At 35.2% G+C, this 24,652-nt stretch overlaps 1 protein-coding gene across 9 annotated transcripts in view; it reads right to left on the reverse strand.

Annotated features, from left to right (window-relative positions):
* Positions 1–24,652, reverse strand: part of EML5 (EMAP like 5) — a 104,558-nt gene that overhangs the window by 71,927 nt on the left and 7,979 nt on the right. For 7 of the 9 annotated variants that reach the window (XM_079769178.1, XM_079769177.1, XM_079769176.1 and 4 more), the window contains exons 3-11: positions 18,602–18,700; positions 16,477–16,545; positions 12,658–12,843; positions 12,213–12,348; positions 11,292–11,493; positions 7,393–7,530; positions 5,819–6,075; positions 4,201–4,413; positions 352–519 (exon numbers count right to left, since the gene is read on the reverse strand). In XM_079769178.1, coding sequence (XP_079625304.1) covers positions 352–519; positions 4,201–4,413; positions 5,819–6,075; positions 7,393–7,530; positions 11,292–11,493; positions 12,213–12,348; positions 12,658–12,843; positions 16,477–16,545; positions 18,602–18,700 — 1,468 coding nt within the window. Of the gene's footprint in view, positions 1–351; positions 520–4,200; positions 4,414–5,818; positions 6,076–7,392; positions 7,531–11,291; positions 11,494–12,212; positions 12,349–12,657; positions 12,844–12,948; positions 12,996–16,476; positions 16,546–18,601; positions 18,701–24,652 lie in introns of those variants that run through there. The other 2 variants (XM_079769179.1, XM_079769180.1) reach the window with 2 other exon arrangements.

A 24,652-nucleotide genomic window follows, 5' to 3' on the forward strand; every position in this document is an offset into this window, starting at 1 on the left:
AGCTAGAAAATACTATGGTTAACAGATAAATTGACATTAAATAATCTTTCTTTAGAAAAAAAACTATATACAGAGCCTAGATACCCATCTCCCATAGAATACATTAAATGTCTGTTCTGCTAATGTAGCTGTCTCTTCATCTATCATTTCATAGATTAAAATGCAACCAAATCTACTTTGTATTCCAGGCTCTGTGAAATTTTACTTTAAACATATAGACTTGATATTCTAATTTAAAATTTCCAGTTATAAACTAAGGCTAGATTACATTTCAACAGTAAAATGTTATTTGGGGATTACTGAAGAGTTATTTGACAGAGAAATTGTTAGGCAGTGAGTACTGCTACTTACCTTGGGGTGCTATGTGAAGAGCATCTTTTAGTTTTCTTTCAGGAATAAATCTCCACTGAAAGACAGCGTGATCTGCTCCACCGATAGAAATAACCCACTGATGATCATGTGACCATCTGACATTAGTTACATGAGCCGAGTGGCCAATATATTTTCTAAACTTGGCCCCTATAACAAAAATATACCTTTCAATTGATAAACAAATGTCAACACAAAAACACCACCTCAAAAAATAATTTCTATGCCTGAACCAATGCATCCTTCTTCCATTATCTTAATTATGATCAAAGGAAAATGTTAATTCAAAATTTGTGGGATGAACAAATGAATGAATCTACATCAAGGGATGTAAATCTTAGTTCCACTGATTCACAATATAATTTAATAGGAACCACAGGGCTGGGAGGCATGATCTTACTGCTTTGAAAAAAGCCTGCAAGCCACAAGATCAATTGATTTCATATTAACATATTTGAATGTTTTGGATTGAGGCCTTTGGTCTTAAGTGACATTCAAACAAGTCTACTCGACACCCCACCACTCTCAGCCCCAGCAGCTACGGGATCCTTTTAAAACTTCAGTCATCAACAAAATAAGCAACATATAAAAGGATTACACAACATGACCAAATGGGATTTATGCCAGGAAAGCAATGGTTGATTCAACATACAAAAACTAATCAATGTAATATGCCACATTAATCAAAATAAAATATGCCCAGTGGCTGTCCAACTACTGTCCTTTATAGTCATGTTTAAGTCTCTACATTTTGTATACTATCCTTCAATATAATTTGCCTGGTGTTTCTTCATGATTCGATTCAGATGACATTTTTGGCATAGGCAATGTCGGGTCCTTTTGGATACATCACTTCAAGGGGCACCGTTCTATCACTAATGATGTCAGGTTGTATCATCTGGTTAAGGTGGTATGCACCAGACTCTGTCAATTGTAACGGAATTGTTTTACTTTGTGGTGATCTTTTTAAAAATTTGTGTAATGGAAACCATTTCTGTGGATCTAAGTTTAGAATACATTCTCCATATCTTGCTTAAATAAACCTGATATTTAGCAACATATACACAATCCCGTTAAAGCACACTGGGTAGCCATAGCCGGTTTGGCCCAGTGGATAGAGCATCAGCCTGTGGACTGAAGGGTCCCTGATTCGATTCCAGTCAAGGGCACATGCCTGGGTTGCGGGCTCGATCCCCAGTAGAGGGCATGCAGAAGGCAGCCAATCAATGATTCTCTCTCATCATTGATGTTTCTATTTCCCTCTCCCTCTCCCTTCCTCTCTGAAATGAAGGAAGGAAGGAAGGAAGGAAGGAAGGAAGGAAGGAAGGAAGGAAGGAAGGACGGACGGACACTGGGTATGTAAGGTTTGGCTTCATTCTGATAACATTTAAAAAGTTTTATGTTAAGTTACAGAAGGCCTGCATTACTTATGGATGCACTTTCACATGCATCTAAGGAAGCGAACACCTCATAGGCAGGGATCAACAACATGGCATAGCTGGCAGCACCTGGAACTCACCACTTTAGAGGCACAACAGAAATAATCAGCCTAGGGCCTAGGCTTTGAGGAAAACTGGGCCCTTACGTCTGAATCAATGGACTGCTTATTTGAATAAAACTATTTCAGCTGTTCCCATAATCACCTTTTACTAAACTGCATTTTAACATTTGCCCAAAGCTTTTAACAACAACCAGATGAAAATTATTACTGCATCTGCTATAGATGGTAATGCTCTAGAACAGTGGTCGGCAAACTGCAGCTCGAGAGCCACATGCGGCTCTTTGGCCCCTGAGTGTGGCTCTTCCACAAAATACCATGTGCGGGCGCGCACGTACAGTGCGATTGAAACTTCGTGGCCCATGCGCAGAAGTTGGTTTTCAGCTCTCAAAAGAAATTTCAATCGTCGTACTGTTGATATTTGGCTCTGCTGACTAATGAGTTTGCCGACCACTGATCTAGAAATACACTCACTGAACCTAATATAATATAATACCCCATACAACAGGAGAGAGCTCTGTAAATTCAAACCTCTAAAGAAATTTTGCTTCCCCTGAGTAGCAAGTATGTTTTTTTAAAAATATAGCTAAAATTAATTTGGTTTCTAGGAAGCTCACATTTCATTTTGATGTTTGACTACTACTGTTTTCTTTATTTCTTTTTCACTGATGAGAGAAACATCGATTTGTTGTTCCACTTATTTATGCATTCATTGGTTCTTGTATGTGCCCTGACTGGGGAATCAAACCTCCAATCTTGGTTCATCAGGATGACGGCCCAACCAACTGAGCAACCCAGCCAGAGCCTACTGTTATTTTTTTATCTGGTTTTAATACTATGGTATTTGCTCTGGTATTTGCTAATATTTTATTCATGCAATTATTTTAGTACTTATGGGCCTGTTATAAGCTGACTCAAATACTTTATGGAACAAGGCATGAAATAAATGACAAATACAGAATTTCATTTATTCCCCAGGACTACGAAAAAAATGATTAATATCATCATTTTAGAAGATATCCAAGAAAAAGAGATGATATATAAAAATAACCCCTTAAATCTAAAGAGCAAAATAAACTAATGAAACAGGAACAGACTCATAGATACTGAGATCAGAATGATGGTTGACAGAGGGGGAGGGGGTTGAGGGACTGGGTGAAAAATGTGAACGGATTAAGTGCAAATTGGTAGTCACAAAACAGTCACAGGGATATAAAGTACAGCATAGGGAATATAGTCAATATTGCAATTACTATGTACGGTGCCAGGTGGGTACTTGAAGTATCGGGGGGACCACTTTGTAAAGTATATGATTACCTAACCACTATGCTGTCCACCTGAAACTAATACAAAACAATATTAAAATATTAAATATAAACTATAATTGAAAAATATTTTATTTTTTGTTAATGATCACCTGAGGATATTTTTTTCCATTGATGTTTAGAGAGTGGAAAGAAGGGAGGGAGGGAACAGAGAGAGGAAAGAGAGAGAGAAAGATCAATGTGAAAGAGAGACATCATTGGTTGCCTCCCACATGTGCCCCGACTCAGAATTGAACCTGCAACCCAGGCATGTGCCCTTGACCAGAAAATCGAATCTGTACCCTGTGGAGCGTGGGCCACCACTCTTAACCACTGGCAATACCAGCAAGGGCTATAATTAAAAAAATGTTTAAATGACTCAATAAATGAATAAATCACTGCCTTCAAAGTAAAAAAAAAAAAAAGAAAATAACCCCTATTTCCCCCCCATGATTATAGAAAATAAACAAATGTCAAATAACATATATTAAGGATTTAAGGGAAAACACACTTGCATGTGAGACCAACCAACAAATGAATAGATTCCAAACTATGGCATGAACTTGTACAGTTCACTACTTCATTAGAATTCTTGAGAAAAAGACAAGAAAATGTCACCTAAAAGATATATGTTCAATGAGTTGCATAATTAAAGAAAATAAACCATAAGAAAAGAACATCAGTGTACAGTCTGACAATATGAAGCAATTCTGGAAGTGGGAAGAAAAATGGTTCTTTAAAAAGAAAGAGATAAAGTATTAGTCCATTCATAATACATGAATTCAAAAAATTTTTAATTTATTTTCTAATAATAATTTTCTAATAAAAACTTCATGTAAAAAAAGTAACATGACAATAATTTTTTAATTAGCAAAATAAAAAGTAGCTAATTTTGTCCATTTTAATGCAACTTCACCAAATTATCAATGCACATATTTTCAAAAATATAAACCCTCTATTTATCTCAAGACAAACGTTTTTGCAAGAACTTAAAAGTCCTATAAAATAGTACTTTGAAAGAAAAATTACCTTTTCTTAAACAAGGATATCGAAATAATTTTACAATTCCATAGTCATCAGCTGTAACTAAAACTTGTCCAATATAGTTTCCATCTACTGAATTTATATCATTAATCTCTGAATACTTGGGCCAAATTCCATTTACTTCAAGGCCTGAAACACATGTCCATGAAGCCCAGTGAACACCTTTTGTTTCTTCTTTATTTGACACTTCTTTACCTCCTAAAAAGAAATCAGTCTTGAGTAAGTTATTTCATTTGATTTTTACTAAAGCATAAATTGTACTGATATCATGGTCAACTCAAAAATTTTTAATAGCTTCCCACCCTGGCTAGGTGGCTCACTTGGTTGGAGTACAGTCCTGTACACCAAAAGGTGGTCAGGACACATACCTAGGTTTCGGATTTGACCCCCGGTCAGGGGGCCTACAGGAGGCAACCAACTGATGTTTCTTGCTCACATTAATATTTCTCCCTTTTTCTCTCTCCCTTCCTCTCTCTGGAAGAAAAAAAATCTCTTAAAAAAACCCCACATGTCCGTGGGTGAGGAATTTAAAAAAATTAAATAGCTTCCCACTCCAGTTAAAAATAGAACCCGTGAATAGATTGGTAAATATGGTAAGAAGAGGAGAGAATAAAATGCTAGAAATTTTTAAAAAGCCAAAAATTATACTGATTCAGAGACACACACAGATTTAACTGGATGTAGCTAGCAGGTTCACCATATGAAGAATAAAACTGAACCCTATTAAAGTCATGCTACAGATTAGTCACAACAGGGTAAGTTAGAAAAAAAAGTAAAAGTTCCAAGAAAGTGACAAATCAAGTATTCAAAAAGAAACCTAAGAAGGTACATGGTTGAGAAAAAGAGAGCTTTTGAAAAGGACTGGGAAGGAAAGACGAGTGGGAAGTAATACATTTACATTAGGTAACAGGACTTTAGGATTAATTCAATGTTCATTACATACAGATTGTTAGTAAACACTATTGAGATGCATTAATTTAATTATGTAGTTGTATCAAATAACTTATTGCAAAAGTGACTAATTCACTACCATACTAAATAAAGTACTAATAATATTTTGCTCCGTTTTAATCTCTTTTTAAATCTTTGATGAAAACTTTTTCAAATTTAATTTGTTAGCTATATCATTAATATTGGCAACCCAATATTAATACCCCAACAACTTATGGTTAGACATTTATAGCAATTATATAGAAGTTCCACAATAAAAATTGCATATTTTACTTCCTAACACACACAAGGACTTTACCATATACTGGTACAGTACACATGTATGGAATTCAACATAAAGGTTCTAGATCAAGCATGTCAAACTCAAAGGCTAACATGGGCCAAATAAACGAGGCATGTGGCCCGCGGGCCATGAGTTTGACATGCTTATTCTAGATCCTCTAAGCAAAAAAGCTTTAATTAAGAATCAAAAAAGACTTCAATTAATTAGGGAAGCCTTATGGAAAAGATCACAATGCCCAAAATATTAGCTCAGGAATTCACTGATTTCTTATAGTCAAATGTAACTTACCTCTGTTTCTAGTGAAATCCTAGAATAATTTATAGGCACTAAAAATCTATAATTTATAAATAATGTATTAGAAATTTTTACCTGGCATCCTATAAAAAAGTCTTTTACCGTTTCCATCATTAGTCTGTAAGTATCTACTGTCTGAGGACCAGTCCAGATGAGTGATGAAACTAAGTGATCCCACACACTCCCCCATTTTTTTGTAACGCTGAGCAACTCCATAAATATCAACTGAGCTGTCGTTGCATCCAACAGCAAGGTACGTTCCATCTGGTGAATATTTTAACTCATGAATTGCTTCCTTCCTATCTTTAATATGCACAACTTCCGTCATATCTCTGTAAAGAAAAATACATTAAACCATATGAAAAAAGTCACTACAGAATTAGTTCAGTTTCCAAATGTGTGTAAAATGACTGTGAGGCTGTATCAAGTATTCATAAACAATAAAATAAATGTAAATAAGACAAGTAGTATTAAGGAATAATTATTTTGCTGAACAGAAACATATAAGTACAATATAGTTGGAAACAGGTAAAAAATGCTAAATTTCATTTCCTGAATTACTTCAAGTAGTTTAGAGATTCAGATTAACTTTATGGAGCCATACGATAAAGGAAATAAAGTCGCAAAATTTTATGTTGAAAGAGGAGTCAGCATCTATACAAACTCAGAAGTACAAGAGAACAGGATGTGTCTGAAAACGTAAAAGATATTTTATACATGTTCAAAGGAAGAGATTGAGGTGGAAAGAAAAAGGCTGGAGAGATGGGCATTTCAGTCTATGTTAACTATGGATTATGAACTTCATCCTAAGGACAGTCCAAAGCTTTTATTGTACTTCAGAAAGAGGAGGGATGCAAACAAATGTGTTAGGCATCACTATAGCTGTAGAGTGAAGAAGGTTCTGAGGTAAGTAAAACAGGAGGTAAGGGGACCAGCTGAAATACCATTCCACCAAACCAGGGAGGCAAAAGGAAGAAAGGAATTAATGGCTTCTGGATTGGTCAAGTGGGTGGATGGTCCTCACCAAGACAACAGTGTGGTGAGTGCCAGAGGGGAGGTGGGGGAGGAAAGACGGGGATAAATGATGATGGACAGAGACGTGTACAGAGACGTGATGTGAAGTAGAACTGTGCACCTGAAGCCCATATAATTTTGTTGATCAGTGTCACCCCGATAAATTTAATAAAAAGATTTCATAAATACTTATCTATACCATATCTATAATTCAACACTAGATGTTAATTGCTTTAACAAATTCTTCAAAGTAGACCCAAACAAAGGAAAAACAGAAGGAATTTTTTTCAAACAACAAAATCATTCAGCCATTTTTAAAGGCTCAATGTCCATCCCACCCCCTTCAATGACAGAGGATCATTATTGAAAATCAATACTACCAAGGAATGAAAAGTCAGCACCCTAATTTATAGTTCAAATTTTAGCCATTAATCTATTAAGCATTTTTAACCCTCAAACCAAGGTTTCTGAGTTAACTTAATATTCTGACAACGCATTTTATAAAAATATTTTTATATTTAATGAAACTAATACCGGAAATATATATTAATTAAAAAGGAAATGGGTAAAACAATAAGTATTATATCTCACTTAGAAAATTACTATCTGTTTCTGTTTCTCCCCCAATACCATACCTTACTCTAAGTACAGTGAATGAGCCATCCTTCATTCCGAGGGCAAGATGGATTCCATCTACATTTACAGCTGCACAACGAATTGGTTCTTCCATATTACACCTTGCTATTAATGCGTGATCTACTAGGCTCCATATCCTGTAACATTTAATTAAAATATAAGAATAGTTAACTGGTGTATGCTTAAAAAATAATAAACTCTATGAAAACATTTTGGTTAAAATAATAATCTCATTTTAAGATAAATCTAGATTTTAACTGTATACTTCATGGAATTCTTATCCATGAAAACAGAAATACAGTTTATGCTTAAAATGACCAGAGTGGATAGAATCTTTTATTTTAAAACAATGTAATGACATTAATTTTTTAGATAGATGATTTCTACCCTGATCAAAGGGGAGATCTAGATATAATATAGTGGTACATGTCATATACTTTGTATATAGTCCTTCAAATTAAGACTATGCAAATTGAGAGTCTATTCCAGACTCTAATGTTAAAAATCTACAAGAAAAATGTAAAAAGAAAATACCCATTGTTTGAAAATTAAGACTTATACTTCCAAATAATCTAAAGGGCAAAGACAAAATCCTAATGAAAAGTAGTTACCCTTTTGAAGGGTATTACAAACCTGTTTTATATAAAAACTTATGGGATACAGCTGACACAGTACTTAGGGGGAACGTAGCAGATATTATAAAAACAAAGGCAACAACTTAATGAACAGGCATCTACCCCAAAAGGTTAGCAAAAGATCAGTAAAACTAAGTAGATTCTTAAATGTTTTCCTAGCAGCATCTTTTTTTTAAAAAAACTATTCTATGTGTTGCTGTCTTATAGGAAAAATGATTCTGTGTATTTTTATATATCCAGGAAAATTTGCTAAATTCCTTTTAATTCCAATAATTTCTCTGTATCTTCCTTTCAATTTTCTACATATACAATCATAATACCTACAATTGAGAGCTGTTTCTTCTTTTCCAACCCAAATATCTATATATCTCTCTATACATAAATACATAAATAGCATATCATACATATATATTTGGCCTTACTGTGCTGACAAAGATTTTTACTCTACAGCTGAATATAATGGTGAGAGTGGAAATCATTGTCTTCTTCCTGATTTCAAAGGAAAAATGTCAATGTTTTAATATTACTATATGATAGAAATGTGATAATTACTGAAGACTTTCTATGTTCTACCACAGGGATCAGCAAACCAGAGCTGGTGGGCCACAGGGGGCCCACTGCCTGTTTTTGTACAGTCTGCAAACTAAGAAGTTTTCTTTACATGTTTAAATGGTTGAAAAAAATTAACAGAATAACATTTTGAGACATGAGAAAATCATATGAAATTAAAATCAAAATCAAATCTGTAAACCAAGTTTGATGGAAACAGCCACATTTGTTTGTTTACATATTGTCTATGGCTGCTTTTACACTACGGAGGCAGTGGTGAGTCACCCACTGCGAGAGACGACAGTGTGCGACATATCACTTTGCACGCTCCTTCAGCGCACTAAACTGGCACAGTTATAACTTGGTAGAATTTTGAGTGCCACCAGTATTGTCATGTGGTGACAATTTATTATTTTTAATTTCTAGTATATACCCATCCATGTCAGAACAAGAAAAAAAACACCACAGAAAAGTAAACTTTGAATACTGCATTTTTAAGGCACATTTTTAAAGCTAATTACAAATTATACTGTTACTGAATTAGTAAAGCAGTATGTTTATTTTGCAATGACACAATAGCTTTTTTAAAAGAATACAAATATGTGTTATTTTCAGACTAAGCACTCATCAAAATATGTTCAACTCACAGGAAACCAATGGTCAGAAAACTTAAAAATTTAAAACAAAATATCTCATTGCAGCAGAATTTCTTTAAAATTAAAATGAGGTTTCCACAAAAGTAAGTTTCTGAGTGGCTCATTTGTTAGACAAGCAAAGAAAACTGTTTATTGGTAAAGGATTAACTAAATTATTTTGAATGGCAGCAACTGAAGAAATGTGTCCAGAGAAAATAAAAGTAAGACTATTAGCTTTTTGGTGAGAACAGTTTGCTCAAGGAAATGAAGAGAGTGTTGGGAACAACACCAACAATTAATTAAAAACAAGGAAAATAATTTTGAGTGGTTGGTTTTCTTTGAATCTTGATAAATCCACAGATGTTATGGATACTACTCGGTTGTTTATTTGAGGTGTCAATGCCAAGTTTGCAATGATGAACAAATAACTTCTATGAATAGTCTGTGTGGAACAACTGTAGGCTAGAATATTTTTAAAGGCATTAGTGAGAAAGCACTAATCTGACACCACATAAAGTGGAATGAAATGGTGGTAAAAATATGCATGGGGGAAATGCCTCAGACTAGTTTATAAAGCCTGTGAAAACAGCCAGATGTTTCTCCAGTAAAATGGGTTTGACTACAAAGAAGAATTGTAACTGGAACATGTTGTCTAATGGTGAACCACACACAAGTCCAGAGAAACAAAGGAGAGGAAACTCATTTATAAAGGAGAAGAAGTTGTGAGAACGCGTATAAAACAGAGTTCATTCTACCCTGGCACATGTGGCTCAGTTAGTTGGAGCAAATACTGGTACACCAAAAGGTCACGGGTTTGATTCCCGGTTAGGGCACATACCCAGGTTGTGGGTCCATCTGCCCACAGAAGGAAACAGATCAATGTTTCTCTCTCTCTCTTTCTCTCCCCCTCCTTCTCCTTTCCTCTCTCTCTGAAATCAATAAAAACATATTTAAAAAAACAAAACACAAAATAAAAAAAAGTTCTTCCTGTTGTCCTTCATGACCATGGGGAGTGAGAGCTCCCCCTTCTGGCCTCCTGACTTCATTTTAAATAAGGTTTCTGTTTATTAATTCTTACAAAGCCTATGTATTCACTGTATTATTCTTTAGCAAGTATTCTGCAAAAATTTTTTTTGAATTATTTCTTTGAATCAATAGTGATAACTATGAGCTTCATTTGCTCTTGTGGATTTAACCTCCAGCAGGTCTGCATTTTTTTCAGTAACAGAAGTTAAAAATGCTAACTTGCACTACTGAACAGCAGCTTAATGGCTTAGCAGTGATAATTTTTTATTGTGATATTTTGATCTCAGAGCCAGGAATGAAATTTTTCTGAACCAGAACTGCTCTCAGTTACTATTATTAAACACTGAACGGCAGAGTTGGAAATTAGCTTTTGCTACAGATTTGATACTGTTTCTTAATGAATTCAATCTAAAATTATAAGGCAAAAGCAGCCCTTATATGTGCAGCCAGTACCGTGGTGAAGTTATCTGGACAACAATTTATTGTTGAATAAATTACAGTATATCCATGCAATGGAATATTACAGGATATTAAAAAGGTGGAGGTAGCTCTGTATATTTTGAAATGGAACGAACTCCAACTTAATAGGAAAAAACATCTTATAGTTAATTCTATTAATTTTTAAGTGCCTCTTAAGTATGTTCATTTGTTATATAACAAAAGTTGACAAAATTTAAATGCATTTTTAATAAGTTTTTCTTATGTTTATCTAAGAACAAATTCCAGCCTATGCTATTATTTTATAACTAGAGGCCTGGTGCACAAATTCGTGCAAGGGTGGGGTCCCTCAGCCTGACCGGCAATCAGGGCTGATTGGGATTGTCTGGCCCAGTCCCAATCGGGGCCATGGGGGCCGGCCGGCTTGGGGAAGGGACCGTGGGAGGTTGGCCAGCCATGGGAGGTTGGCTGTGGGAATGTACTGACAACCAGGGGGCAATTCCTGCATTGAGCATCTGCCCTCTGGTGATCAGTGCACATCATAGCTACCAGCCGGTCATCCAGTCATCCAGTTGTAATGGTTGCTTAGGCTTTTATATATATAGATTGGCTTACCTGACTGAACGATCATCACTCCCAGTCACGGCCAAAGGTTTTGTAGGATGGATGGCAAGTGCCCAGAGTTCACCCTCACAATGCCCTTGCATAATTAGGAAGGGTTTCTTTCTTTCATGCACCACAATTTCAAAAATTTCACTGTCCTGTGTTCCAACTAGAATGTGGTCACCTCGCCAACAAACACTCCTCACAGACAAACCTAGTCAAAAGGGAATTGCATTTAAGAGCAATGCTGTAATAACAGAATTCCAATGGCGTAAACTGATATTAATTTTCATACCTTAGATGTAAGATAAAAGAAATCTGTAAGTCTCTGCTCCATACATCTTTTTCAATTCTCTATATTGTTTTCTATGTGGAATGATATTTCTCTTTTTATTATTATTATTTTAATCCTCACCCGAGAATGAGGTTTAAAAAATTTTTTAATTAAAAAAGAAAAAGAGACTTCTACTTTTTCTGTATACTTCACAATTCTTTTGTAACCTTGGGAAAGCTAATGTCCCTCCCAGTTTTCTTATCTATACATTATGACCAACATAGAGGTGCTGTGTACAAAGTTTCCTCCAACCCTTGACACACTTTCTTTTCAACAGTTTATTTGCTAGTTACATCTAGCATTCTAATAGTAAAATAGTTTCAAGATCCAACGTTACCAAGTAAGTATCACATCACTCTTCAGGTTCATTATAACGGTCATCAGACATGAAAGAATCTTTGTTATAACAGTAAACCTAGACTGGCTTTAGGCAAAATTTCTCTTCAACAGAAGAATTTCAATTAAATGTATACACTGTGAACAGGCAAATGTCTCATTATATTTATAAAACATACATTCATGTTTACGGAAAGAAACAGACAATCCTAGGTATATTTAGAATTTGTCTAGTAATGAGATACTATTTGGTTTGTTATTACCTTTGTAACCCTGGTCTGTTTCCCTGAGATCAATCACAGTAATTGGTTTAAAAGTTAAATCCCAAAGACGAATACAGCCATCTCTGCCACCAGTAGCAAAGCCTTCTTCACAAGCATTCATGCTAAAAATTCCTGCCTGGAAGAGGAAATAATTTAACATTTTACTTTTTAAGAAAATCTATAAAATCTAGAAATAGATTATATATAGGAACTCAGTATCTGACCAAAGAGGTATTTAATGATATACACATAACATAAAAGAAAATAAAGTTAAACCTTATACCCTATAAAAATTAATTACAGATAGGCATAAAATTGTGTTATAATATTTTCCAAGTAACTGGACTGATTAGAAAGTTTTCTATATTATGTAATCTTTTGTTCTAAGACAAGAAGATAAGCAGTTAACATCAAAAAGTGTTTGGAAATATTTAAATGTACTTACAGTATGGGCTCCTTGTATTGTCCGTATAAGATTAATTCCTTTCCAAACATATATATCCCCATTGAGTGCACCAGAATATGTTAACTCATCCCTTGCACAGGCCAGGCACAATATTGTTTGAAGGTCGCCAGTCTTACCAAAGACTCCTCGTTTTGGGGTCAGAGCATTTCCACATAAACTCCAGAACTGAAAGGTACAGAGAATAATCAGATTATCAAAGAATGCTTATAAGATAAAGTAAACCATTCCCAGTACTTTGATGCTACATTAGAGCAGCAGACTAGAAATTACCTAAGAATTTCCCTTATGATACAACAGCACTCAAGGTTCACATCCTCATCCTAGTGTTGTCAATAGCTAGTTATAGCAGGTAAGTCACTGGTTTCAATCCTTATCTGTAAGAATAACAGGGGTGGAGGTGGGGGGTGAACTACATTACTTTTTAAATATGCTATGCTTCCCTTAGGTTTCTGAAGAGAAAACTACATGAAACTTAAGTTGAAAAGCTGGGAATGAGCTAGCAATGAAGATACTAAATACTAATAGAAAAAAGGACCAACCCTAATGTTCAATCTGACAAAGACAGCAAAGACAGGGAAAAATAAAAGGATTAGTATGTTGCACCCACTGATCTTCTCAAAGCTTAAAAAATAAGAGAAATACATATTTGGAATGACTGGTTCATTCTTGGGAAAACACAGGGAAGTCAAACAGGTCAAACATAAATCTTCATGACCAGAGTTTTGTTCTTCTTTGTGAATTCAGGTAAGTTTTAATAGTTTGCAGAGAGAAATAAAAAAACAAAATTGGGGCAAAGGCAGATACACACACACACACACACACACACACACACACACACACACACACTAGAGGCCCGGTGCACAAAATTTGTGCATGGGAGGGGGGTGGTGGTGGTGGTGGTGGTGGTGGTGGTGGTGTGTGTGTGTGTGTGTCCCTCAGCCCGCCTGCATCCTCTCACAATTGGGACATCCCTCCCACAATCCGGGACCGCTGGCTCCTAACTGCTCGCCTGCCTTCCTGCCTGATTGCCCCTACCCACTGTGCCTGCCTGCCTCATCGCCCTTAACCACTCGCCTGCCTGATCACCCCTAACCCCTCTTGCCTGCCTGCCTCATTGCCCCTAACTGCTCACCTGCCTGCCTCATCGCCCCTACCCACTCTGCCTGCCTGCCTCATCGCCCCTAACCACTCGCCTGCCTGATCGCCCTTAACCACTCTGCCTGCCTGCCTGATCACCCCTAACCGCATCTGCCTTGGCCCCCCGCTGCCACAGCTTCATCAGGAAGGACATCCAGAATGACGTCCGGAAGGTCGTTTGGCTGTCTGGTCTAATTAGCATATTACACTTTTATTATGATAGATATATAAAATAGCTGTGTATGAAGAAGTTAGGTCCTAAGAATAAATTCAACTTTATAATAACTAAATTACTGGTTAAAATAATATAATTTGTTAATATTATATACTTAAAAATCTTATCTGACCTTCAAGATCTTAAGACCTAAAGATCTTAATTTAAAACATGAAGCCTCAAAGAACTAAAAATTATGATGCTGATCTACTCAAATAACTAATGAGTGTTTTAATCAAAGAGAAAGTTTATGATTTTTACATTTTGAAGTCCCATGATTTTGTGCATAAGGATAGCTAGTTTTCTTCCTTTCAGCAAGTTCCAATTTCAATCTATTATTTTCTTTTAGAATAGTGATTCTCAGTTGTGGCTGCACATTAGAATCACCTGGGGGAAATGATAAACCATAGTGCATCTGGTCCCCCACTGAGATAAACTGAGACAGAACCTCTGGAGAGGGAAGCCCAGGCATCCAAATGATTCTGATGCGCAGTGAGAGTTAAGAACCTTCGTTCTAGAATCAGTGCTGTCCAAGACAACTTTCTATGATGATGAAAATGTGTCTGTATATATCGCTATCTCTCTATATGGTATATATAGATGAATCACTAGACCAGTGATGGCGAACCTATGACATGTGTGTCAGCACTGACACGCGTAGCCATTTCTGATGACACGCAGCCGCATGCCGAGGATGAAACATTTGCTGCTCCTGAGGATGAAACATTTGCGACTAGAGTCTTGGAGTTAGTTTTTTCCTCAAAGTGACACACTACCCGAGTTATGCTCAGTTTTTTGGCGAAGTTTGACACACCAAGCTCAAAAGGTTGCCCATCACTGCACTAGACACATGTGGCTCTTTTTATATATACATGCATCTAGAATCAATCCTTTATTCTTTTTGACACATGTGGCTCTTGAGCATACTGCTAGTGTGACTGAGAAATGACTATTACATTTTATTTAATTGTAATTAATTTAATTTAAATAGCTGTACAAGCCAGTGCAGTTCTAGATCATCTTTGGGATTTAGTTTCCTCTTATGTACTGCCTGCAGGGAGCTACCATGTTATTCACTGCCTCTACCAAATGTAAGGAAATACAGTAAAAAAAAACACACACATATAGTTTGTTTAATTTAACTGAGAAGATTTTTCAAATCTGAAAATGAAAAATTCAGCTTTATTTATAGTATAAAACAACAATAAGGTCTCTATTTATTAATTTGCCAACAATTTATTAAGGACTTTATATATATCAAGTACTGTGTCAAATTGATGTTCATAAAAGACGAACAAGACAAAATTTTCACCTTCATAGTGCTTATACTACATACTTTAAACCTAGCACATAGCCTATTCATTATCAAATCAGGACCCAGATTTGCAGCAGCAGCCAAAGATGCTCTCGAGAAAATGTGGATGGAAGTGCGAGTATCAGAAGAATGTGCACACAAAACCTTACTTACTAGGAATTAGTTAACTGTTACAGGAACTGTTGTATCAGATACTGGGAGAAAAGCAAGTATTTCCAATTTGCACCACGGATTTAAAAGTAATTATAAACCTAAGAGTGAATACTACCACTGACTATATGGGCTTCAAATCCTAAACTACAATTATGAAACAAAACTCAAGGCTTTCATATGCAAAGTAAACAGTGGCTTTCAAAGGCTGAAATCAAATAAGAAAACTTATAGAGAAGAAAAGGTAACACTGTCAGAAAGCTGACCATGTGCTAAGCACTACGACATATACACTGCCTTATTGAATCTCAACTCTGTGAGGGTGTAACAGCAGCCACAGTTTTAAGATGTGAAAAAAAGCTCAGAGGTTAATGACTCATCCCAGGTCAACAGCTAGTAGGTGGCAAAGCCAATTCTATCCATGATGCTTCTACCACAATGTTTTATCTTTCTGAATGAAAACTCAGTTTACTTGATTTTCTATTCTCACATTTTACTTTCTAAGTGAAACATGAAGCAAAAGATAAACTGCAAAACCTATTTCATTAGACTCTAAATTCCTTTATGGGAAGTGTTTTATTAATTCTCTATTCATATCTATGTCCCCCACATAGGTTCCTCACACAATAACTACACAATATTTGTTAGATTGAACATTAAAATATTAAAAATGTTGACATTTAAAAATAAGTACTGTCAGAATCCTAAAACTATCCTAAATTGTAAAAAGTGTGAAATGTACTCAGCAGCAGAGAATAAGTTATCCTAAATAATAAAAGGGTGATATGCAAATCAACCAAATGGTGGAACGATCAGAACACCCATGGCCCTGAGGTTCCCCGTCCCCCCTCCCCCAAGCCCCCCCGGCCCCAGCCGGCCTCTCCAATGGCCCCCATCGGGGTGGGCTGGCTGGACCCCACCAGTGCACAAATTCGTGCACCAGGCCTCTAGTGACTGTTATAAAATAAGACCCTTCTAGTACCTTGATATGTTTTACACCACAGCTGACAAGTTTATTTGGCTGGTACAAATCCCAAGAAATATCAAATATCTGTAAACAAATCAGATTTATGGTTAAAATACTTAATTTCAGAATCATTTAACAACGCTGTCCCAAAGACCAAATAACCCCCAAACCCTACCTATCATAAAGTCATATTCCTCAACAAATAATAATCAGAATAATAATAAAAATCTTATGAGAAATAAAGTAAGTACATAAATGATAAGGAACAAAAGCTATATCTTTCCCAGCCAGCGTGGCTATGAACCAGCTCACGGTTTGATTCCTGGTCAGGGAACATGACTGGGATGTGGGCTCAGTCCCCAGTATGGGGCATGCAGGAGGCAGCTGATAATGATTTTTCTCTCATCGTTGATGTTTCTATCTCTCTCTTCCTCTCCCTTCCTCTCTGAAATCAATAAAAATGTATTTTTTTAAAAGATGAGCTGTTCTTTATTTAAAAAAACACAAAACTATTTCTTAATTTCTATGAACTTGTGAAACAACTACATGAACTTATGAAGCAAGTAGTAGAATGAAAACAATTCTTTTTAATTCTTTTTTAAAAATATAGGCCCATAAATAATAAGAATGGTTCAATACAACTAGGGCATAGGCATTTCTACAAAAGAAAAATCTGAATGGAACACACACTTAACACATACAGCTGGAAAGGGAGAACATTTTTATAGCTTTCTATCATGCAGAACTACTTTCATAAAGAATCAAACATTTATTTCATAGTACAAATGCTATTTTTATTTTTATTGTTTATCAGTCAAACAAAATTAACTTATGCACTTAAATTTTGGAGATTCCCCAGGCTTTGTTCCTTTCTAAGATTCCATAAATTCTAAATACACACAAACCATTTTTGTTACAAAAGCAAATAAGGAACAAAAGCTATATCTTGCCCGGCCAGCGGGAACAAACCCCAGATGAAATAAAATATGCATTAGAAACATGTACTTTAATAATAAATAAAAGAAAAACTAATATTTGAAAAACATTTTCATAGCAGAAAAGAATTCTGCTGTCTGGTAGTCTTCACCATATTTCTTTGACACTTGTCAGCATAATGATGTAAAATGCTCACTACCTCTAAAAATATCCTAAGTGATAGCCTTCAGTGATAATGAAGAAAGAATACATCTTATAAGTTAATGGTTAACAACTCACCAAAAAACAGGTTACATGAAAAACATACTGATGCAACTTGAAAATACTAACCACAAAAATAGTTTTAAAAGTTCCAATGATAGTATCATTTTTTCATAGTAATCAGTCTATTTACTAAATCCAAAGTAGTAATGTGTGAAATGCTTTGTTCTAAATCAGAATACAAAATTGTTTAATAAGCTATACTTAACATTTTAATAATCTAAATTGTGTTTGTGTGTGTGTAACAGGCCCCTTTGAGAACCTGCTAAAAACCAAGGTGTTTTTTTCCAAAACGCAAATCACACAAATGTTTCTATACACTTTTACAGATTCATAGATTCCCCCGAAATAGAATCAATGACTATCCCTCCTGTGCTGGTTTAGGTAAAAATTTTATTACACACAAAAGACTCAGACATTTTGAAGAGTTTATGATAAAATTCTGGTGTGTGTTTATAAAAGTAGTACAATATTTAATTCAAAAGCTGACAACATATCCTTTATGTTAATTTTAAACATCTTAGAATAATATATCTTTAACAAATTTCATAAATAAAAAATGTTAGGTCTCTAAAAACCCTAATTCTAATACATAACTTTAAATTGACACGAAATATCATTTTCACCTTAACTATGAAATATATGTAACAAATCAGTGGTAAACCAAACTAAACAGACTCTAGGCCTGAACCATTCACTTTTTAAATTGAGGTTTTAGTGTCATAAAATTCATCATTTTTGCTGAAGCAACTAGGTTAAAAGTTTTGTGCTAGCACTATACCTATTGAGTCTACAATACATATGCATTCTAATCACAACTGTACTTTAAATTTTTAATTAGATATGAACTATTGGTCAATAACAAAAGACAGAAACATAAAATCCCCTGACACCCTCTGGCCGTTTCCCAGTACCCATTAGAAACCAGAAAGGGAATACTTACTCTATCTGTGTGACCAGGAGCCATAGATAACATTTTTCCCCTTTTCCAATCCCAAACACAAACTGCATTTTTTGAATCGAGTCCAACTGAAACCAAGCGCTGAAATATTTCCAAGAAGTCCCGAAGGAATAAGCAGGCAAACGAATAAAAAAGGAACCAAATTATAAATGGCAAATTCTACTCGTGGGTATTACAAACATCAAAACAGTTATATTTTATAGATCTTATAGAGAAAGGCTGGATATATTTTATCTTGTTAATATTTGCACACATGTGTGATTCTTTACATCAAGAAACAGAAGAATGACTTCCATGTCTAACAGTAGGATTGCCAAAATACCCTAAGCATCTCTCCTGTCAAAAATTAAAAATGTTAGATAAAATGTAAAAACATCTTTTAAATGCACTACTGAGCTGTCGAACATTAAGAAATCTGAGAGCAAAAACAAAGTTGTTTCCTATGGGAATCTTGAATAGTAAGAGCTCCTACATCCATCCACTTTACTCTAAAAGTGTTAGCTAAGTCCTGGTAAGCCCGATTTTGATCTGTAGGCTGAACAAGAATACAAAATAAAGTTTAGGACACACGTAAGGTAGGGATTTGATTTGCAAACCTCTAACTAAAGCAGCAAACTCCTCAGAGTAAGGGAAAACAAGAGACTATCCTATTTTAAGGAGGGGTGGCAATGCATGAAGGGAGAAAAACTACCCTGAAAATCTGTAGCCACAAGCAGCCTTCATATGGCTGTAAGGCCTAAATCCACATTAATCATAAATCCTTCGAGTAAAAATTTTCATTCGGAGTGGTCCTAAGGACTGCAGAATCTTCAAGCATTTTTCAACAATGCTGCATAGGCAGATATAAATCCTATGTGGAGGACTTAAACACCCATCCCTCAAAGTATCTGTAAAGATAGCAATCAATAAAATAAAAAATAAACCTGTTCCCAATAATCACAGACATAAGAGACATGAGTGAGAATCAGAAAGTCACGACAAACAGCAAAATCAATCCTGCAAAACATCAGACATTGGATTTATCAGATTATATAAAATAAGTGTAAGACTTAAAAATATCTTCTTATGAACAAAGAACAGGAGACTATAAAAAGTATCCAGGCAGATTTGAAGAAGCAAAGGGAATTTCTAGATATGAAAAAATATATAAAATTCAAAACTCATTGGAAGAGTTAAATAGGCGATTAGAGGGAAGTAAAGAGAGAATTGAAAAGAGGAGACAGTGAGATGGAAAGTAGGAGAGAGGTTAAGAAACATGAAAGATGAACTTCTGGCCATGAATGAGTATCAGGGTCTGAACTTGATCCGCTGCTATAAACAATCCGAAAACTGTACAAAATACATGAAACAAATGTTTTCAGACATTCATAATAGGAAGTGAAGAATTGTGAATCCTGAAAGGGGGGAAAACAAACAAGGTGAGTCGTGAAATTGCCCCAGCCTTTATCTAGAAGGCAATTCCCAAACTATAGCCCAGACAGGTGGAATACAAACAGAGCCCAGCAGACTTGCTGATTTGAGAAGACAGCCTAGAGTTCAGAGAAGCCAAGATGGCTAGAATTTGCAGGACAGAGAAAGAGCTCCATAAAATCTATTTATAAGTCCCCTTGAGAACACCAATATTTCATGCACAGGGTAAAATCCTGAGGCCAAGCAAAGAACAAATTCTGAGGAAGAAAAACCAATTACTAAGAAGCTAGGCCAAAAAACTCCCAAAGATCACAAAGGGTCAGTCACTCAAGACTTAATTTACACATATGCATGAAGAGCACCCAAATGGTAAATGCATAAATATGATTTTTCTTGTTTTTAATTTGCCTTTAAAACTAACTATTCTAGGCAAAAATAACAAGTTATTATGGGGTGTACAAAACATGTAGAAATAAAATGAATGAGAACAACAGTACAACAAACAGAAGGAAAGGAAACAGAAGAAAACAATTTTTCCCTACCCTTTCCAAATGTACACGGTACTTCATTAAGATCACAACATTTTGAATCACAAAATAAGCCTGAACAAATTTCTAAAAATGAAAATACGGTGTATGTTTTCTGTATTTTCAAAATCAGAAATCAGAACAAGCATGAAGGATCCTATGTCAGTGATGGTGAACCTATGACACGCGTGTCAGCACTGACACGCGTAGCCATTTCTGATGACACGCGGCCGCTGAGGTTTATTAAATACAATTATATATAACAATTATACATTTATGTTATTTAAACTATAAATATCGCGAAATAATGTTTTTTCCTCAAAGTGACATACTACCCGAGTTATGCTCAGTTTTTTGGCGAAGTCTGACACACCAAGCTCAAAAGGTTGCCCATCACTGTCCTATGTGGTACTTTTATTATCTCCACTTAATAGGTAAGAAAACTAAGTTATTAGTTTCTGACAAGAACAGAAATCAGAACAGTATGAAGTTTATACAGAAAATCCTTCAAATATTTGTAAATTAACAATACATACACTTCTTAGTAAATGAAGGGTTAAAGAAGAAATCACAAGGACCGACCCACAACACATACTTTGAAAAGCACTGATTTAGAAGCGGGAGTTGCAAAGTACAATTCTCAGGCCAAACTCTACCTGCACCCTGGTTTTTGTAAATAAAGTTGGGACACAGCCACGCACACTCTTTTACCAGCTGTCTATGACTGCGTTCACACCACAGGGCAGAGCGGAGTTGTTGTCACTGAGACCACATGGCCCACAAAGCTTAAACTATTTACTATCTGACTTGTTACAGAAAGTTCACCAATCTCTGGTTTAGAGCATGGATTCTGGTAGCTGACTGCCTAGATTGGAACACCGGCCCCATCTCTCACTAACTGGATGACTTTGGACAGTTCTTAAGCCTCTCTGTACCTTAGTTTCCTTACCTATTAAGGGGGGATAATAAAAGTACCTCATAGGGTTAATATGACAATTAACATATGTACCCACAGGGTGAGACAGAAGTAAGTTTACAGTTGTAAGTATGTGGAACACAGTTTAATCTTGTATTATTATTTATTATTGTATTATTTTACATATGAACAACTGTAAACCTACTTTTGCCCCAACCTGTATATAAAGGAGTTAAAAGAGTGCCTGGAATATAGTTAATGTTATATAAGTGTTTGCTATCATTATCATCATCAGTTTACCATAAGCATAATTAGCTTTAAGAACCTATTTCCTCTTCTTGTCCAAATGAGAAATGTCATCTAGTACCGTGTTAGAAACCGTTTCTGCAAAGTATAGTTACTATTTAAACCCCCAAATGGGTAGATTGAATGGTTCACATAAAAAGACAAAGAATAGTCCTGGCTGGCCGGTGTTGCTCAGTGGATAGAGCATCAGCCCTTGCACCAAAGGGTTGCAGGTTCAATCCCCAGCCCTGGTTGGGGCACATTTAGGAGGCAACCAATCAATGTGTCTCTCTCTTTCACATTGATCTGTTTCTCTCTCTCTCTCCTTCCCCCCTTCTAGTCTCTCTAAAAATCAATGAAAAAAAAAATCCTTAGGTGAATCTTTAATATTTGAAAACAAGAAGGTATCAACAAATATCTAGCTAAAACAAAGATATTCACCTCTTGCTACAGCAAACTATGTAGAAATTAAAATGTCACAAGACAACTATAAAGTGAATACCAGAGGGGCTCTGTCCTTTCTACCATTGCCTCTTCTCTCTGGCTCAGCTCATCAGACACACAAAGCAAGCCACAACTGGCTAAAAGCTTTAAAACTCATGGAAGTTTTTGTTAAAAGTTCTGGCATACTAAATACTCAAATAAGAAAAATATTCCCATAGCCACAGCTAGACGCATCCCATGTGTTCCTGCAATTGTGAAATACTTTCAAATAATGGACAATTAAACTTAAAAGATCCTAGTGTGGGGATCCTTGTGATCTCAGGGTTCATTACATAAGATCGAACTGTTACAATGTTACAAAGTAAAAATCACTAATTTTGAAAAAGATACAGGACTTCTGGAAGTAAATATTGGTCAAATCATACAGAAAGCCATTAGATGTTAGGATCTGGAAGAGCAATACAAGACAATTTTTTAAAAATGCAATAGGCACTTGAGATATGTTTAGATATCAGGAGGTTATCTGAAGGCCCTTGGGGGGGGGGGGAAACAACAGTGAAACCCCTAATATTTTTGTAAAAATGACCCTCGTCATAATTATGTGCCCAAAGTCAATGGTAAGCCAAAGCATTTTATTTTGTACCAGCATATAGTTCACAAATTAGGTTAAAAACATTAATCCTTTATTCTTGGTTCATTCTATAAATTAGCAAAGTTGTAACTATAACAGGTTTTATTAAATATGAGAAATGTGCTTTTATTATTTTAAATTATGATTACATTTTCAAGATAAATTCCTAAACTTCCCTTCCTCTTGCTCCTCCCCCATTAACAATAAAATTTTAGTCCCTGTTTGATGTGGCTTTATATAATTAGCCTTTTTAGGCCCTAATTATTCTCCATAAGGGAGACTTCAGGGTTGGCACAGATACTCCATTCAGAAGAACCTCTCTAGGAAAAGAACATCCAGCACTGCTACCAACAGGGAAACTCATTCATTGGATAAATCTTAACTGGTCATTTATAGTTTCAGTTATAGTAGAAAATGCAAACATTATACAGTATTTCCTAGTGGGTATCTCATAGTTTATAGATAAGAGTGGAGAGATATGTACTAAAATATATTTTTTAACTAAAGCGTTTTCTCATTAACATCATTTCAGATATTTTCTTCTTAACTTTAACCGGAAGCAGTTCCTTACAGGATTTAACTGTACTTAAGATGGATAAATTCCGTTTGAAATACAAGTAAGCACCTCCGAAGTTCCTTTTTGGGAGGCAGTCGAGGATTGCGGTTAAAAACACGAGCTTTGGAGTGTGACTGACCTGGGTTCCAGCTCTGGTTCCATTTACTAGCTGTGTAACCTGGGGCAAGTTATTTAACCTCTCTAAGTCTCAGTTTCTTTATCTGTAAAATAGAGATAATAACGGTCTCTATTTCATAGGGTTGTGAGGATTAAATGAGATAATGTAGACAATGCCTTACACTTAGTATGTGCTCAATAACTTTTAGCTATTATGTTTTTTATAAGCTTAAATTTTAAGTAACATGTTCTCATGAATATCTGTGGTAATAAAATACATGTAACCAAGACATTTCTTTTAACTTGCTTAAAATAAGTGAAATTAAAGGTTTCAACTAAGAACAGTGGTGGGCATAACTTCTCCTTACACCTATAAGAGAAATTCCTCAGCAATGCAATATATTACATTTAGAAAAGGCAATTTTAAAATTAAGAAGAAAATGTCTATATTTAAAACATACAGACACACAGTTAAAACATCTTGCATTTCATAACACCTTTAGTAAATTATTTTTAAAAACAACTTTGTAGGTTTATTTCATAAAATATCATCTCCTGTAAAGTAGGTAAAGAGTATTATTCTCTTCCTTTTAAAAAATAAAATAAATTCTGATATGAGCACATTAAGGGAATTGAAAAATAATAAAAATGGCACACAAATTGAGGTTCTGTAATTGACGATCACTGCTACACTGTGATATTAAACCTAGAAGCACATTTTTCCCCAAATGAGAGGTTCCAGTTAAGTCTTTATAGATCTCTTAAACTCTTATCAGAAAGTCATATGTATCTATGCTACTCAAAGAAGCTATTCCTCAGAGTTATAAATAAAACATCTACTGGATATCATTTTCAAGGGAAGAGCTCACAATGTAATCTGTTCCTATTAAATCTAGACATATGAAATTAATTTTATGAATTAAAAAGCAGGTAACTAAAATTTTTTCTAAAGGTTAAAATAATTTTTAAACTCTAATTTTAACATAAAATTTTTAAAGACTATAAAAGTTTTGCACACCTGCAAAATCCAACTTTTTACCACTTCTTAAATATGTTTTAGGTAAAACAAGTTCCATGAAAACACCACCAAAAAGCTGTTGACTTGTTTAATTTTTTAAAAAGTCATTGTCTAGAAGTAAATAATAAT

This window comes from Cnephaeus nilssonii, assembly GCF_951640355.1.
Source record: "Cnephaeus nilssonii genome assembly, chromosome: 4".
Taxonomy (NCBI): domain Eukaryota; kingdom Metazoa; phylum Chordata; class Mammalia; order Chiroptera; family Vespertilionidae; genus Cnephaeus; species Cnephaeus nilssonii.